The sequence below is a fragment of the Morone saxatilis genome, unplaced genomic scaffold (genome assembly GCF_004916995.1).
Source record: "Morone saxatilis isolate NCDOM2014 unplaced genomic scaffold, NCSU_SB_2.0 Contig23, whole genome shotgun sequence".
NCBI lineage: Eukaryota > Metazoa > Chordata > Actinopteri > Moronidae > Morone > Morone saxatilis.
Genome location: NW_023339796.1, coordinates 18,928,145 through 18,940,924, shown reverse-complemented (window position 1 = coordinate 18,940,924; position 12,780 = coordinate 18,928,145). Strand labels below are relative to the sequence as shown.

General features: G+C 43.2%; 3 protein-coding genes across 5 annotated transcripts in view; 2 read left to right on the top strand and 1 right to left on the bottom strand.

The window, feature by feature from the left end:
• The window catches only part of mcm6 (minichromosome maintenance complex component 6), a 5,444-nt gene extending 663 nt beyond the window's left edge, over positions 1 to 4,781 (top strand). Inside the window, exons 3-18 of the mRNA XM_035670026.1 lie at positions 71 to 181; positions 392 to 479; positions 630 to 791; positions 896 to 1,061; positions 1,171 to 1,319; positions 1,427 to 1,577; positions 1,679 to 1,820; positions 1,942 to 2,083; positions 2,164 to 2,271; positions 2,603 to 2,758; positions 2,965 to 3,093; positions 3,185 to 3,349; positions 3,443 to 3,569; positions 3,690 to 3,896; positions 3,985 to 4,124; positions 4,227 to 4,781. Coding sequence (XP_035525919.1) covers positions 71 to 181; positions 392 to 479; positions 630 to 791; positions 896 to 1,061; positions 1,171 to 1,319; positions 1,427 to 1,577; positions 1,679 to 1,820; positions 1,942 to 2,083; positions 2,164 to 2,271; positions 2,603 to 2,758; positions 2,965 to 3,093; positions 3,185 to 3,349; positions 3,443 to 3,569; positions 3,690 to 3,896; positions 3,985 to 4,124; positions 4,227 to 4,337 — 2,254 coding nt within the window. The 3' untranslated portion in view covers positions 4,338 to 4,781. The remainder of the gene's footprint in view (positions 1 to 70; positions 182 to 391; positions 480 to 629; positions 792 to 895; positions 1,062 to 1,170; positions 1,320 to 1,426; positions 1,578 to 1,678; positions 1,821 to 1,941; positions 2,084 to 2,163; positions 2,272 to 2,602; positions 2,759 to 2,964; positions 3,094 to 3,184; positions 3,350 to 3,442; positions 3,570 to 3,689; positions 3,897 to 3,984; positions 4,125 to 4,226) is intronic.
• Positions 4,782 to 4,902: 121 nt separating this feature from the next.
• On the top strand, positions 4,903 to 7,606 carry si:ch73-71c20.5 (DUF4748 domain-containing protein). The gene is made up of 3 exons (XM_035670232.1): positions 4,903 to 4,976; positions 5,211 to 5,472; positions 7,036 to 7,606. The coding sequence occupies exons 1-3, from the start codon at positions 4,934 to 4,936 to the stop codon at positions 7,205 to 7,207; spliced, it is 477 nt and encodes a 158-aa protein (XP_035526125.1). The 5' UTR covers positions 4,903 to 4,933; the 3' UTR covers positions 7,208 to 7,606.
• Positions 7,607 to 7,663: 57 nt separating this feature from the next.
• tmbim1a (transmembrane BAX inhibitor motif containing 1a) overlaps positions 7,664 to 12,780 on the bottom strand; it is a 10,113-nt gene continuing 4,996 nt past the window's right edge. For 2 of the 3 annotated variants that reach the window (XM_035670228.1, XM_035670229.1), the window contains exons 5-12: positions 11,502 to 11,555; positions 11,352 to 11,402; positions 11,217 to 11,256; positions 10,408 to 10,445; positions 10,227 to 10,314; positions 10,004 to 10,099; positions 9,860 to 9,913; positions 9,576 to 9,725 (exon numbers count right to left, since the gene is read on the bottom strand). In XM_035670228.1, coding sequence (XP_035526121.1) covers positions 9,576 to 9,725; positions 9,860 to 9,913; positions 10,004 to 10,099; positions 10,227 to 10,314; positions 10,408 to 10,445; positions 11,217 to 11,256; positions 11,352 to 11,402; positions 11,502 to 11,555 — 571 coding nt within the window. Of the gene's footprint in view, positions 9,726 to 9,859; positions 9,914 to 10,003; positions 10,100 to 10,226; positions 10,315 to 10,407; positions 10,446 to 11,216; positions 11,257 to 11,351; positions 11,403 to 11,501; positions 11,556 to 12,780 lie in introns of all 3 variants that reach the window. The other variant, XM_035670230.1, reaches the window with a different exon arrangement.

Genomic DNA, 12,780 nt, shown 5'->3' with positions numbered 1-12,780 from the left:
ATATTATACTAACTGCATTAAGAGCCATGCAGCTGCAGCTCTGGACTAACATGAAGCATTGTGTTTTCAGAGTTTACCCCTTCCTTTGCCGGGCAGTGCGCAACTTTGCTCGGGATCATGGGAATGTTCCTCTTAACAAAGAGTTCTACGTTGCCCTCGAGGATCTGCCCACCAGACACAAGTAAGACGCATGACAGACCTACATTAAGTGCTGGTTATGGTGTGAATAACTGCTTTCAGTTTATTCCATATTGCTTTACAATATAATATAGTGTGATTTCACATTCACATTGTTGCTATAATTTTACTTTCAAAATCTAAAACTTGATTAATCTGTTACATGAGTGAACCTAGAGCAATATATAAAACCCTTTTCCTGTGTGTAATCTAGGATCCGTGAGCTGTCATCCATGCGTATTGGCACCCTGGTGAGGATCAGTGGTCAGGTGGTGAGGACACACCCAGTACACCCTGAACTGGTAAGATGTCCTGCAGTCAACACATGCACAAAGACAGTCAGTGGTGTGAGGTAGCAGCTGTGCAAAATCAAAGCTGTGGAGCGTAAACGTAGTAATGTTGAGCTTGTCTGTTACAGCCTGCTCATTACAAAGACTCCTTTTTGGTTGCAGGTGAGCGGCACCTTCCTGTGCATGGACTGCCAGGCAGTGATCAAAGACGTCCCTCAGCAGTTCAAATACTCCCCACCAACCATCTGCAGGAACCCCGTCTGCAGCAATCGTGCCCGCTTCCACCTGGACACACACAAATCCAAGTTCATCGACTTCCAGAAGGTAAATAAAAGAGAGGGTGTGTGTGTCCCTGCGAACATACAGAGGTACTGAAGACAGCTTTAAGTCCTGAGGTGTCTGATTGAGTCTTAACTGTGTGCGCTCAGGTCCGTATCCAGGAGACGCAGGCGGAGCTGCCTCGTGGTTCAATCCCACGCTCCCTGGAGGTCGTCCTGAGGGCCGAGGCTGTGGAGACGGCTCAGGCCGGAGACCGCTGTGACTTCACCGGGACCCTCATTGTTGTGCCGGATGTGTCCCAGCTGCGCACTCCTGGTATGGTCCTGATCCAAATTGTCACCAATTGAGAAAAGAAAGTACTTCAATAAATTGTTTTGGTTTCTTTTTGCACCTCACGACTATCTGTGTTGGTTTTCCCGTACAGGTGTGCGAGCAGAGACCAGTACCCGTGTAGCCGGAGGACCCCAGGGCTTTGAGTCTGAGGGTTTGAGAGGGCTGAAGGCTCTGGGAGTCAGAGAGCTTTCATACAGACTGGCCTTCCTGGCCTGCAACGTGGCCCCAACCAACCCACGAGTAAGAGACACTCACAGAAGCTAATACCCACTCGAACAGAAGAAGCAAAAAAAAGCTTCAAACATGGCTGGTGTTTAGTTAGAAATGTGTGTTTCCTTTTGTTGTAGTTTGGCGGTAAGGAGCTGCGGGAGGAGGAGCAGACAGCAGAAAGCATCAAGAGCCAGATGACAGAGAAGGAGTGGGAGAAAGTGTTTGAGATGAGCCAAGACAAAAACCTGTACCACAACCTGTGCACCAGCCTCTTCCCCACCATCCACGGTCAGTGCCTGAACCATCGCTGAACGTTTTCTGTCTGACAGCTTTGTCCGAGGGTGTTAGAGCTGAGGATTTTCACTTACATGGTGACTGTGGTTGTGCAGGCAATGACGAGGTGAAGCGCGGCATCCTGCTGATGCTGTTCGGAGGCGTTCCCAAGACGACCATGGAGAGAACCTCGCTGAGAGGAGACGTCAACGTCTGCATCGTCGGAGACCCCAGTACCGCCAAGAGCCAGTTCCTCAAGTATGTAACCCAGCAGACACGTTTCCAGCAACTACTTAACTACAGCAACTACGTTTTTATCTATTGAATGTATTAAAAATAGTCTTTTTAAATGTGTGTGTGTGTGTGTGTGTGTGTACAGGCACGTGGAGGAGTTCAGCCCCAGAGCTGTGTACACCAGCGGAAAGGCCAGCAGCGCTGCAGGTCTGACGGCAGCCGTGGTCCGAGACGAAGAGTCCCATGAGTTTGTCATCGAGGCCGGAGCTCTGATGCTGGCTGACAACGTGAGTGTTGAGTCACAATGGGCAGCGAGGGACATGATGAAGTGTATTCAGACGTACTGATGCCAGTGTTTCCCCTACAGGGCGTGTGCTGCATTGACGAGTTTGACAAGATGGACCTCAAGGACCAGGTGGCCATCCATGAAGCCATGGAGCAGCAGACCATCAGCATCACCAAGGCTGGAGTCAAGGTAATGAATCGATCAGCCGGATCAGCATACACTCAACACTGGAACATTACACATTCTGAAATTCAGGACTCACTGTTATCATGATGTCAGAAATGAATTTACTCTTGTGTGGTAAAAAATAAAAATGAAAGATGACAAATCTTCTTTTCCAATAAATTTGAGTCCAGAGAGACACTTTTATTGTCCATGAAGGACACATTTCTTCAGCATGATGTACAACTCAAACAGTTTACAACTTGCTTTTGAGATGTTATAAGCCAAGATTTTACCCAAGAGGCCTTTCAGTCCTCTCTGCAGTAGAATAACCAGACTTTACCTCTGTCTCCTCCAGGCCACCCTGAACGCTCGCACATCCATTCTGGCTGCCGCCAACCCTGTCGGCGGGCGCTACGACCGCAGCAAGAGCCTGAAGCAGAACGTCAACCTGACTGCCCCCATCATGAGCCGCTTCGACCTCTTCTTCATCCTGGTGGACGACTGTAATGAGGTACGCAGCACACTCTGTATTTATTCCTGCACTGATTATCAAATAAACTTAAATTAAAGTTAAGCTGAGTGCATTACATTTACCCTCTCATTTGTTGTCTTGCATCCTCTTATCTGATGCTATAATAATCCAAATTGCCCTACAGGGATTCTGAAACTTGTATCTGGCTTGGTCTAATGCTGTATGTGCATCTGTGTGTATTGCAGGTGACGGACTACGCCATCGCCAGACGCATTGTGGACCTGCACACCCGCATAGAGGAATCTGTGGACAGACTGTACTCTCTGGATGAGATCCGCAGATACCTGCTCTTTGCCAGGCAGTTCAAGCCTAAGGTGCGTGTCTGCCTGCGCTGATTGTGTCGTATACTACAGTTCTGGCTCTTGTGATTTGTATTAATCGTTGCACATTTCGTTGCACCTGTAGATCTCCAGCGAATCGGAAGAGTTCATTGTGGAGCAGTACAAGCGTCTGCGTCAGCGTGACGGCTCCGGAGGCGTGTCTAAGTCTGCCTGGAGAATAACGGTGCGACAGCTGGAGAGCATGATCCGCCTTTCAGAGGGCATGGCGCGCATGCACTGCTGTGATGAGGTGGGAGCCAAAAACATGAAAAACCTTAACTACTCCCAGGCAACATTACGTGATACAGAGCGTTGACCTTTGCCTTTCTCTGTATGTCTTCAGGTGCAGCCCAAGCATGTGAAGGAAGCCTTCCGTCTCCTGAACAAATCCATCATCAGAGTGGAGACGCCCGACATCAACCTAGAACAGGAGGACGAAATGGAAGAGGAGGAGCCGCAGGAGGAGGATGGTACTGACGCATACAAACACACACTCTCTTGGAGACAAATGTACACATTAACTTAATGTTGCATGTTTATCCACGTAAAGGCATCGCGAGGTTTCATCTAATGCAAACTTGCCTTTGCAGGAAACGCCGTCCCTAACGGAGTGAACGGCGTAAACGGCCCTGTTAATGGCATTAACGGGCACGTCACTGGCATGAATGGCCACGGCAACGGTGTGAGCGGCCACACGGAGTCTGGCAGCCATCCCAAACCGTCTCTCCGCCTCTCCTTCGCAGAGTACAGACGCATCTCCAACTTGCTGGTCCTGCATTTGCGTAGGGCAGAGGAGGGTAAGACATGTCCCCCTTCATACTACTCAAAAGAATGTCTTATTGTTGTATCATCCAGTCTAACCTTTGACTGATACCTGGGTTGCAGCTGAGGAAGAGGAGGAGCTGAAGAAAAGTGCAGTGGTGAACTGGTATCTGAAGGAGATCGAGTCAGAGATCGACTCCGAGGAGGAGCTGGTCAACAGGAAGGGTCTGATAGAGAAGGTCCTCCACAGGCTGGTGCACTATGTGAGTCCACCCTCTGCAACAATACTAGCACTGATTTAAACCAGCAGAAAGAGTCATTTTAACACAAGTTCGGACATAACTGACGTGTTTCTGTTTCCCCAGGATCACATCCTCATCGAGCTGTCCCAGGCGGGGCTGAAGGGCTCAGAGTCAGCGAGCACAGACGAAGAAGTTGTTCTGGTCGTCAACCCCAACTACGCCCTGGAAGATTAAACCCCTCCATTCATCCCTCCTGTTTTGTTTTTTTTCACTCCCCACTCCATGGTTGTTGGTATTAAACAGTCAACAATAAAGTGGATGTTCAGGGTGTTTTTCAATGCTCATATGTAACACATACATAATGGTAGCACTGGAGATGTTTTTAGACTTGTTTTGTGAGTTTATTATCTCGACTGTACAGATGATTCTGCGGCTCTTTGGAAAAAAACAAACAAAAAAAGGTCAAACTGACTCATGTAAATATGCTGCTCTCTTTCCTCCAGTTGCTTGCTGGTTTCTGTCTGTTTGGCTCTCAGTCAAGGGAACCGCCCTGAATTGTGTAATTGCTGTTTATCCATAAATGTATAATTGAGGCTTACTTGCCTCCATAGGTTCAAGTTATATTGTATGTCTTTTTGTAAAATGATGTGAAAGAAAGTGTTAATAATAAAATGTTGACATAAACTCTCCACTGCTTGGCTTTGTGTGTTTGCACTGTTTATTTGCCACAGTATGTCATTGAAGCGCTGCATCGACGTTGTCCGCCAGGTGGCAGCACACACGTGATTAAAATGCCACTGCGCATGGCAGACTGAGATTATTCAACAAACATGGCGGCAGCCTACGTGACAGCGGTTAGGACAGCACTGAAAGGTAAAACCTGTGTTAGACTCACACCTGTCAGCAAGTCTGGCAGCCAGAGATAATTCAAAGTAACAAGTAAGAAACCTTTGGGCAGCGACAGTGTCAGTAGTGTAAATAACGACATATAGCGTTAGTAGTGTTGTTTTGTTTGGACAGCACAGGCGCTTACATGGTGCAGGGTATCTAACCTCTCCGCAGAGGGGACAGAAGTCTTTGAAGAGTAAAGGTCTTTTTTCCTTTTAGGTGTCCACTGTGTTCCCGCCCGGTGGCTCCTCACGCAGAGCAGCGGAACCCCGGCGGTGTGTCAGTGTTTTCGGCTGCACGCTGCCCGCTGTCGGCCGCTACATGTCTCCTCTACTGCCTCCCTGTGCAGCTCCAGGACAGAGACCCAGAGGACAGACGACAGGAGAGCTCGGGAGGAGGAGGAGGAGGAGGAACCCGAGGGTCCTGAATACATTCCTAAGAAAAAGGCGAAGAACCCCATGATGCCGATTGGCTATGCCTGGTTAGTCTCCTTTACACATTAGTGTCTAACCAAATGTTTAGAAAGGATGTGTAGACTATCAGTCAGCAAATACCCCTCTACCAGTGGGAATGTACCTGTGAGTATGTCATGTTTTAAAATATATATATTTAAAATATAAAGTATCAGCAGTTTGCAGCTAGCTGATGTAGTACTTACAGCAGCAGTCACAGTGTTACTTTGTGTGCCAATCCAACATGGACTTATAAGACACCAAATACACAGTTGTAGTGGTAAAGCACCACATCATTTATACATGATTACATTGCAAACAAAGATCTTTGTCTCCTTTTTCGAGCTCTTCATAAAATGTGCCATATAAAAGTCTAAGCCACAGGCTCAGGAGGTAGAGTGGGTCATCCACTGATCAGAAGGTTGGTGGTTCACTCCCCAGCTCAAAGTGTCCTTAAGCAACCAGGTGCTAGGTCATCAGTGAATGAATGTGAATTAGTTTCTGTTTGTGATGTATGAATGTGTGTGAATGGATGACTGTGTAGGGTAAAAGACTAAAAAGCCCTGCATAAGTACAGTCCGTTAACATCCTTTTCCCTTCTTTAGGGCTGCACAGATATTACAAGTGTAATATGATTCACGATTTGTGGGAATGATCATTCTTGCAGCAGAATTTTCATTTTCACTGAAGAGAAAACCTATGGAATATGTATATTGCACTTCATATATTGCAATTTCAATACTATTTTGATGAATTGTGCAGCCCTATTTCAAATACAACTCAGAAATGATAGACCTTCAACTAAATAACGTAGCCCTTACATCATCATATAATCTCAAAATGTGAAAATGTACTTCATTTGAGTCTCAACTAACAATATGTTTATACCAAACATTGAAAGACTGTTTGTCCCTGTAGGAAAGGAGCAGTTTGCCCTCTGCTGCTGGGTCAGCTTTAGTTAGAGTAGTTGATTGGAAAAAGTTACATTTTATATATATTCTGAATATGTGTGATCACTTCAGTTTTAAAAAAAGGTCTTGTGGTCTGGGGCGCTGACGTAGCTCACTTGGTAGATTGCGTACCATTAAGGCTGAGTCCTTACTGTCCCTGCTGCTGGTTTATTGCCTCAAAAACAACCCTGGCAGTGTGTGTGTCAGATCTAGTAAATTATTCATTCTTCTTCCTATTCTGGTTATTTAAAGTGCTGTTGTAGGCACTAACAGCTGTTTTGCAGATACTGGAAGTTACTATTGTAACAATCTGACAGAAAAACAATGCAGGTGTTTATATTCATGCACCAGAACCAAACCAGTGTTTGAAAGGGAAGTTCTAGCCAGATTATACGCTCTACTGTAGATTTATTCTGTACACCAAGGTAAAACAAAAACAGTCTAATACCTTCATAATATCTACATTATAATCTCTACACTCATTCATATAAACAGGATGGACAATAGTCAAACACTTCTTGAATTCTTTTGAATCCTTCCACATTACAGTATGTCAATAGATTTTTTTTACACTCAGCATCAATAATAGATACTGTATGTGTCGTCCACTGAGTAAAACAATTATCGATCTCTGCCCTCCAGGATAATAGGCCTCCCCACAGGAATCATCAGCTTCCTCCTGGCCAAGAGACAAGTGGACAAGAACCGACTGAAGCAGCTGAAGGTCCGACAGAGGATGAGAAAGTCAAACGAGGGAGACTATGAAGGGAGTCGCTACCGCCATCCTGCTGAGGATGTTAAACTGGACCACTAACATACGTGTGTGGCTACTGTATCGTAACCTGAAAGTCACTACTGACACAGTGACTTTCACTACAGCCCCAAAGACTGATTACAGAAGAGATGTCAATTTCATGTGCTTGAGTTTAAAACATCCAAAACCTCTTTGAGGCATTCAGAAGTGGGTTAGTATTTCTTCTACAGGCTGTTGCAGGAAATCTGAGAAGGAACGCTCTTGTGACAGAGCCTTTAATCGAACGGATGTTTTGCTTCGCTTTTTTTTTTTTTTTTGCAGATTTGATTAGTCTTGCTAATGAAACAAGGGATGGATCATACTGTTGACTGCATCATTGAATCTGGAGAATGATCACATATTTATTAGCCCTGATGCTGATGTTCTGAAATATGAAATAAATGTTTATTATTTTCTGAATTATTGTCTTAAATGAGACTCATCACTGGTATAACTGCATATAAACCACATCAAAACTCACAAATACAAATCTTTATTTGATATGAAAAGGCAAACAGACTTCCCTCATCATTGATATGTATATTTACAAAGCCCACGCTGACTATCTGTTCCACACATTGAACAGTTTTGCTTTAGTTGTTTAGAGTCAAAGATTATATGTGGCTTGGGTCTATATTTGTGATAAATATGAACATGTGTGGAGGACCAGCTGGATGGGGTTGATCATGTTTTTGGACAGTTCCACATTAACTGTAGCTCACTGACTTTCAGGAATGACATTGTTACCCTGTATGGACAAACCCACCCTGCTGGCACTCAGTTTCTGACCCAACTCAGACTAACACAAGAGTATATAAACAGGCACATACTGTATGTAACAATACTATAAAAGCTTATCGAGTACTGTACACATACTTAAAGTAAAAAAATCTAATCTCAGAAACGTCATTGTGAAGGCACTATAGTGATGTGGAATGTATAAAGTTAGAATAAAGCAACACGTGTATTAAAGACCACCAGCAAAGGCTTGATAAAAGAACCCCATGACTGCAGGTCTGAGGCTGTCATTAGGTGTACTGAGCTGGGTGTCAGGGGTGGGCAGATCAATCACCAAAGTATCAATAATGCCGACATTAGGTGTGATTTTGTACTTCAGTACCAAATGTTACATTGTGTAACATCACTTTTTAGACACAAACACTCTTCATAGTGCAGAGTCATTGGTTCCGAGTTTACACAATAAATATTTGTTATTTACCATTAAACCTTTTTGCTTTTTTATGTATGTTATAAATATATTTAAAACCGTGCCTGTACGGTGAATATGAAGTTACAGCCAACTGGCAGCTTAGCTTAGCATAAAGGCTGGGAACAGGAGGGAACAGGAAGCCTACCAGCACCTGTAAAGCTCTAATTAACACCTAAGTATAAAAGTATAAACCCTCCAGTGGAGACTTCAGGAAATCTCTGCTCGAGGCCAGGAGGTCAGACACATAGCATCCATAAAAGCACAACCTGATGTTTGTACACTTTTTAATGGATTGAACAATGACATATACCATGTTAAATAGTCATTTTTAGAGGTACTGATAGGCAGATTTTTTATCTTCAGACAGAGGTAGGCTAGCTGTTTCCTTGTTTCTAGTCTTTATGCTAAGCTAAGCTAACCGGCTGCTGGTTGTATTATATTTATCGGACAGACACGAGAGTGGTATCAATCCTTTCATCTAACTCTCAACAAGAAGGCAAATAAGTGTTTCTTTACAAAAATCTGGAACCATTCCTTTAAGTACTTAACAGCAAATATAAGAAATACCTAATATTTGAAAAACGGAGTGGTAATTTAAATGTATTTAGAAGTAATGTATCAATTATTCATAAATCATAACATGCACTGCCCACCCCTACTGTACTTCAAAGCCAACCAGAGAGGCGGGTCTCTGTTTTGCCAAATTAGAGTTTGAACAAACACGTTTGCCTATTTCCTCCACGTTTGCCTATTTCCTCCACGTTTATACAGATGTGACCCAGTTTATGTATAGCAATACATCAACATGCAGAGAAATATGTTCAGACACTGTCTGCCTTAAAGTCCAGCAGAAGTGAATAAATGTTGCAGCTGGCAGTCCAGTGTCTATAGATATTTGCGCTATTTATATTGTATTTAATATTACAAGTATTAATATTCTCCTTTAAACACTATATCTGCTTTAAGCAATTTATCAAATATTGATATCAGAAAGTGTTTTTTGTACATAGGATTAACCTATAATATGACAAAATCTCAAATTCAGCCCTTCCCTTGAGTGCATCATGATTTCATAAAATGTATTCTGATTCTGACTGAAAACAAAGCAAAAGGTTTTAAAAAGCACAGTACGGTTTTGCACCCTGTTGACCCAAGTTGGTCGTGTACCCTTTGGTGCATTTATTTAGTTGAAGCACCGATAATTTGCAGCAGGAAAAGGAAGATCTGGATGATGTCGACGTAGATGGAGAGTGCAGCAAACACGTACTCCTCTGGGCTGATTGAATGCTTCCTGTTTCCTATCAGTAGCTGCGTGTGGTACGCTAGGAACTACAAGAAACATAGAAGAAACATTCAGAATAACTGTAAAAAGTGTTCAGTAAGAAAGTAATACACAAAGTAATACCACAAGGGCAACTGTAAAAAAATGAAAAAAGTAAAATTGCATAGCATTTAATACTCACCATAGTGAAAGCTATGGCTCCCAAAGCTGCATACAGCATGTGAAGCCACAGAATCTGCAACAACAAACGGTCATTACAATGGTGGAAACTTGAAAAGGCGTGTTCTCAGGAAACATTGTTTTGTTCACATCAGCCTTAACTCACATATTTGAAGGACAGCACTATGGTTGTTATGATGCCAGTCACAAATACTACAATCCCAAGGACACAGAAAAGGCCCTGGCACTTGGTGAAGTCCACCTGGAAAGAGAAACCACCAACAGGCTTGTTAACAAATATGTGGCTGCACAAATACACTGTGGCCACTAAAAGCTGATAAGCACGCGCGCGCACGCGCGCACGCACACACACACACACACACACACACCTTTGTCTGGAAGCAGAAGACTGTGACGGCGATGCAGACGACGGCAGTGATACCCAGCGCCAGAAACACTGCCTTTGTGTCATAGTAACTAAAAACAAAGAGCAACACACAGTTTATTCTGAGGCAAACGGACTGCATGTTAAGAGAATATATATGGGCTATAGCTTCAAGTTTATTTTACCTGGAAATAGATCCAGTCATGTAGGACAAAGCCAGGGTCTGTAAAAAGTAAAAGAAAGTTTTGTTTGTCGATCAAGAAACTGCAGTTACATCACAACATTAGAAGAAGAAAAAATAATCCCATAACTGACCTAAACCTAAACTATAGAGGACTGGACCGCGAAATATGCAGAAAATTGGATGGTTCACGATATATGATGCATTACTGCAATATATTAATATACATTTCAGTGATTAAGCTTAAGGAACTTTGTTTTTGTGGCGATTCTGGCGGCCCCTGTGGACAAAAGCGGTAGTGTTTCCACCACCTAATCTAACCCGGTGGCAGGCTTTAAGAGAATAACAACATACAAATAGCCAATCTTCTCACTGATGGTCTCGTTTGTTTATGTAGGTCATATAAGGATATCAGTATTAAACTGAGACTGTTTCATAACCTGGTAAAAACTTCTAGTAGTAGGTTTAAAAGGGGGGGGGACAATTGTAATAGAGCTGGACTGCAGCTTTCAGGGGAAGATTTAACATGTAGAAATGACCCCCACAAAGCTGAATAATAACAGTCCACCTTTACTGACAGACAAAACTGATCCATGAAGTAAAACATGGAGCCTTTTTGCACACAGAGCTGATAAAACACAGACAGAGAAACAACATATCAAAAGGTATTATGCAAACACAGTGTGTGTGAGTGTGGTGACTCACTGCTTAGTTCTAATATAAAGTCACACCTAGATAAAGTTTAAGTATTTCAGTCCAGGAAACCTTTTCTAGTTCCTGACTCACAAGTCAACCACAAGTAATCTGGCTTACAAAGATGGACAGCAGGATGATGTTCCACGGGAACTTCCTCCTACAAAGAGAGTGGAAGATTAAATGCAGTTTTATAAATATTCTTTGTAAGAATATTCTTTGTAGGACTTTGTAAAACTGAGGAATCACACTCACCGGGGGCCCTTACAGCAGACCAGCACAATGTGGGTGATGAAATACACAGCACTAAAACAATAATATTCATATTAGCAAACCTTAATACTCCTGTAAAACACAGCACTTTAATAACTTTAAAGGCGGTGTTTTCGGCACAGTGAGACTTACTATGATGCCCAGTAGATAGCTTGGTTTCTCTGTACAAAGGTTCTGACTGGTTGGCTGTGAGAAACAGAGACACAGTTAACAGAATGATACACAGACACAAATACAAACAGAACAACAAACATGCACAGAAAACACACACTCTGTATGAGAACTGGCAACTCCCAATGTGGCATGGATCTGCATTACAAGCTGACCAGGGCAGCTGCTGTTAAAGATATCAGACATACACCATGTAGAGAACCAGGCAGTTTCTGAAAGGAATGAGTAATGCATCTACTTCCTTGAAAAAATGTATGTATACTCTTTACTCCAGCATATTTTTGAGCCAGTAATCTACTTTGTAACAACTAGTCTGCTCTAAATGCAGGGATTGTAGGAGGGAGAGTGCACGAGGATCACCTCAACTGCAGATGCCGAGTTGCCCGCTGCCCGGAAGAAAAATAAGCACCACCTGTCTTTTGACCACAATGTGATGAAGAACAAGAGACAATCCCTGGCCACTTTCTATACCAAAAACATTTACATGAAGTGCCTGCTGTACACTGAGACCTCCACTTTTAAAACTCCTCCCCTCTAACCTCCTTCAGCACATTGAAGATGATGTTAGCTATCTTCATTTTGCATGTGTAATGGTAATCTCTGATGTTATGAGAGTTACACTGACTTATCTTGTAGCGAGAGGTCTGTTGGGCATTTAATATGTTTGCTTTAGAAATCAGTTAACGTAATGTCCACAATGTTAGTTTCACCTTTATAATTGGAAGTAAACACCATAAAAATATTCAAATGAAAGTAAGTTGAGTCATTTTTATGGGAGTACTATATATATACAGTAACATAGTATACGACCTGCCCTGCGTATACATCGCTCAGGCCGCTTCTTTTTTTTTTTTGTTTTTTCAGTTCTTCGTACCCTACCACCTTCTTGAACACAGCTTGAAAGGGTTGCTTACCAAAGCAGAATCGTTTTAGGCCCATCCTGATTCACCCTCAAACCCCACACATGCCCTGGTATCTGGAATGCCGCGGATGCTTGACTTCTCCTCCTGTTTTATCAGAACATTCTCCTTTCTGAAACACCAGGTCATCAAGCCCCTTCTTATCTGTGTGTGCCTGAGAAACTTAAATACTTGAGAGGGTTTTAAGAATGCTTTTGGTCATTTCCTTACAGTGGCGGTTTTGCCCTGTCAGTTTGCTGGCTTTTCTCTGGCTGAACACTCCGGCTCTGTCCCATGTGACCTTTACCCTGTCCATGACACTAATGCACTCGGCGGTGACC

Bases quoted from the DNA above. Each gene is read 5' to 3' on its own strand.
- si:ch73-71c20.5 (XM_035670232.1), top strand. From the start codon at position 4,934: ATGGCGGCAGCCTACGTGACAGCGGTTAGGACAGCACTGAAAG. The intron at 4,977-5,210 runs GTAAAACCTGTG...TTTTCCTTTTAG, and splicing joins GGTTAGGACAGCACTGAAAG to GTGTCCACTGTGTTCCCGCC. The intron at 5,473-7,035 runs GTTAGTCTCCTT...TCTGCCCTCCAG, and splicing joins ATGCCGATTGGCTATGCCTG to GATAATAGGCCTCCCCACAG.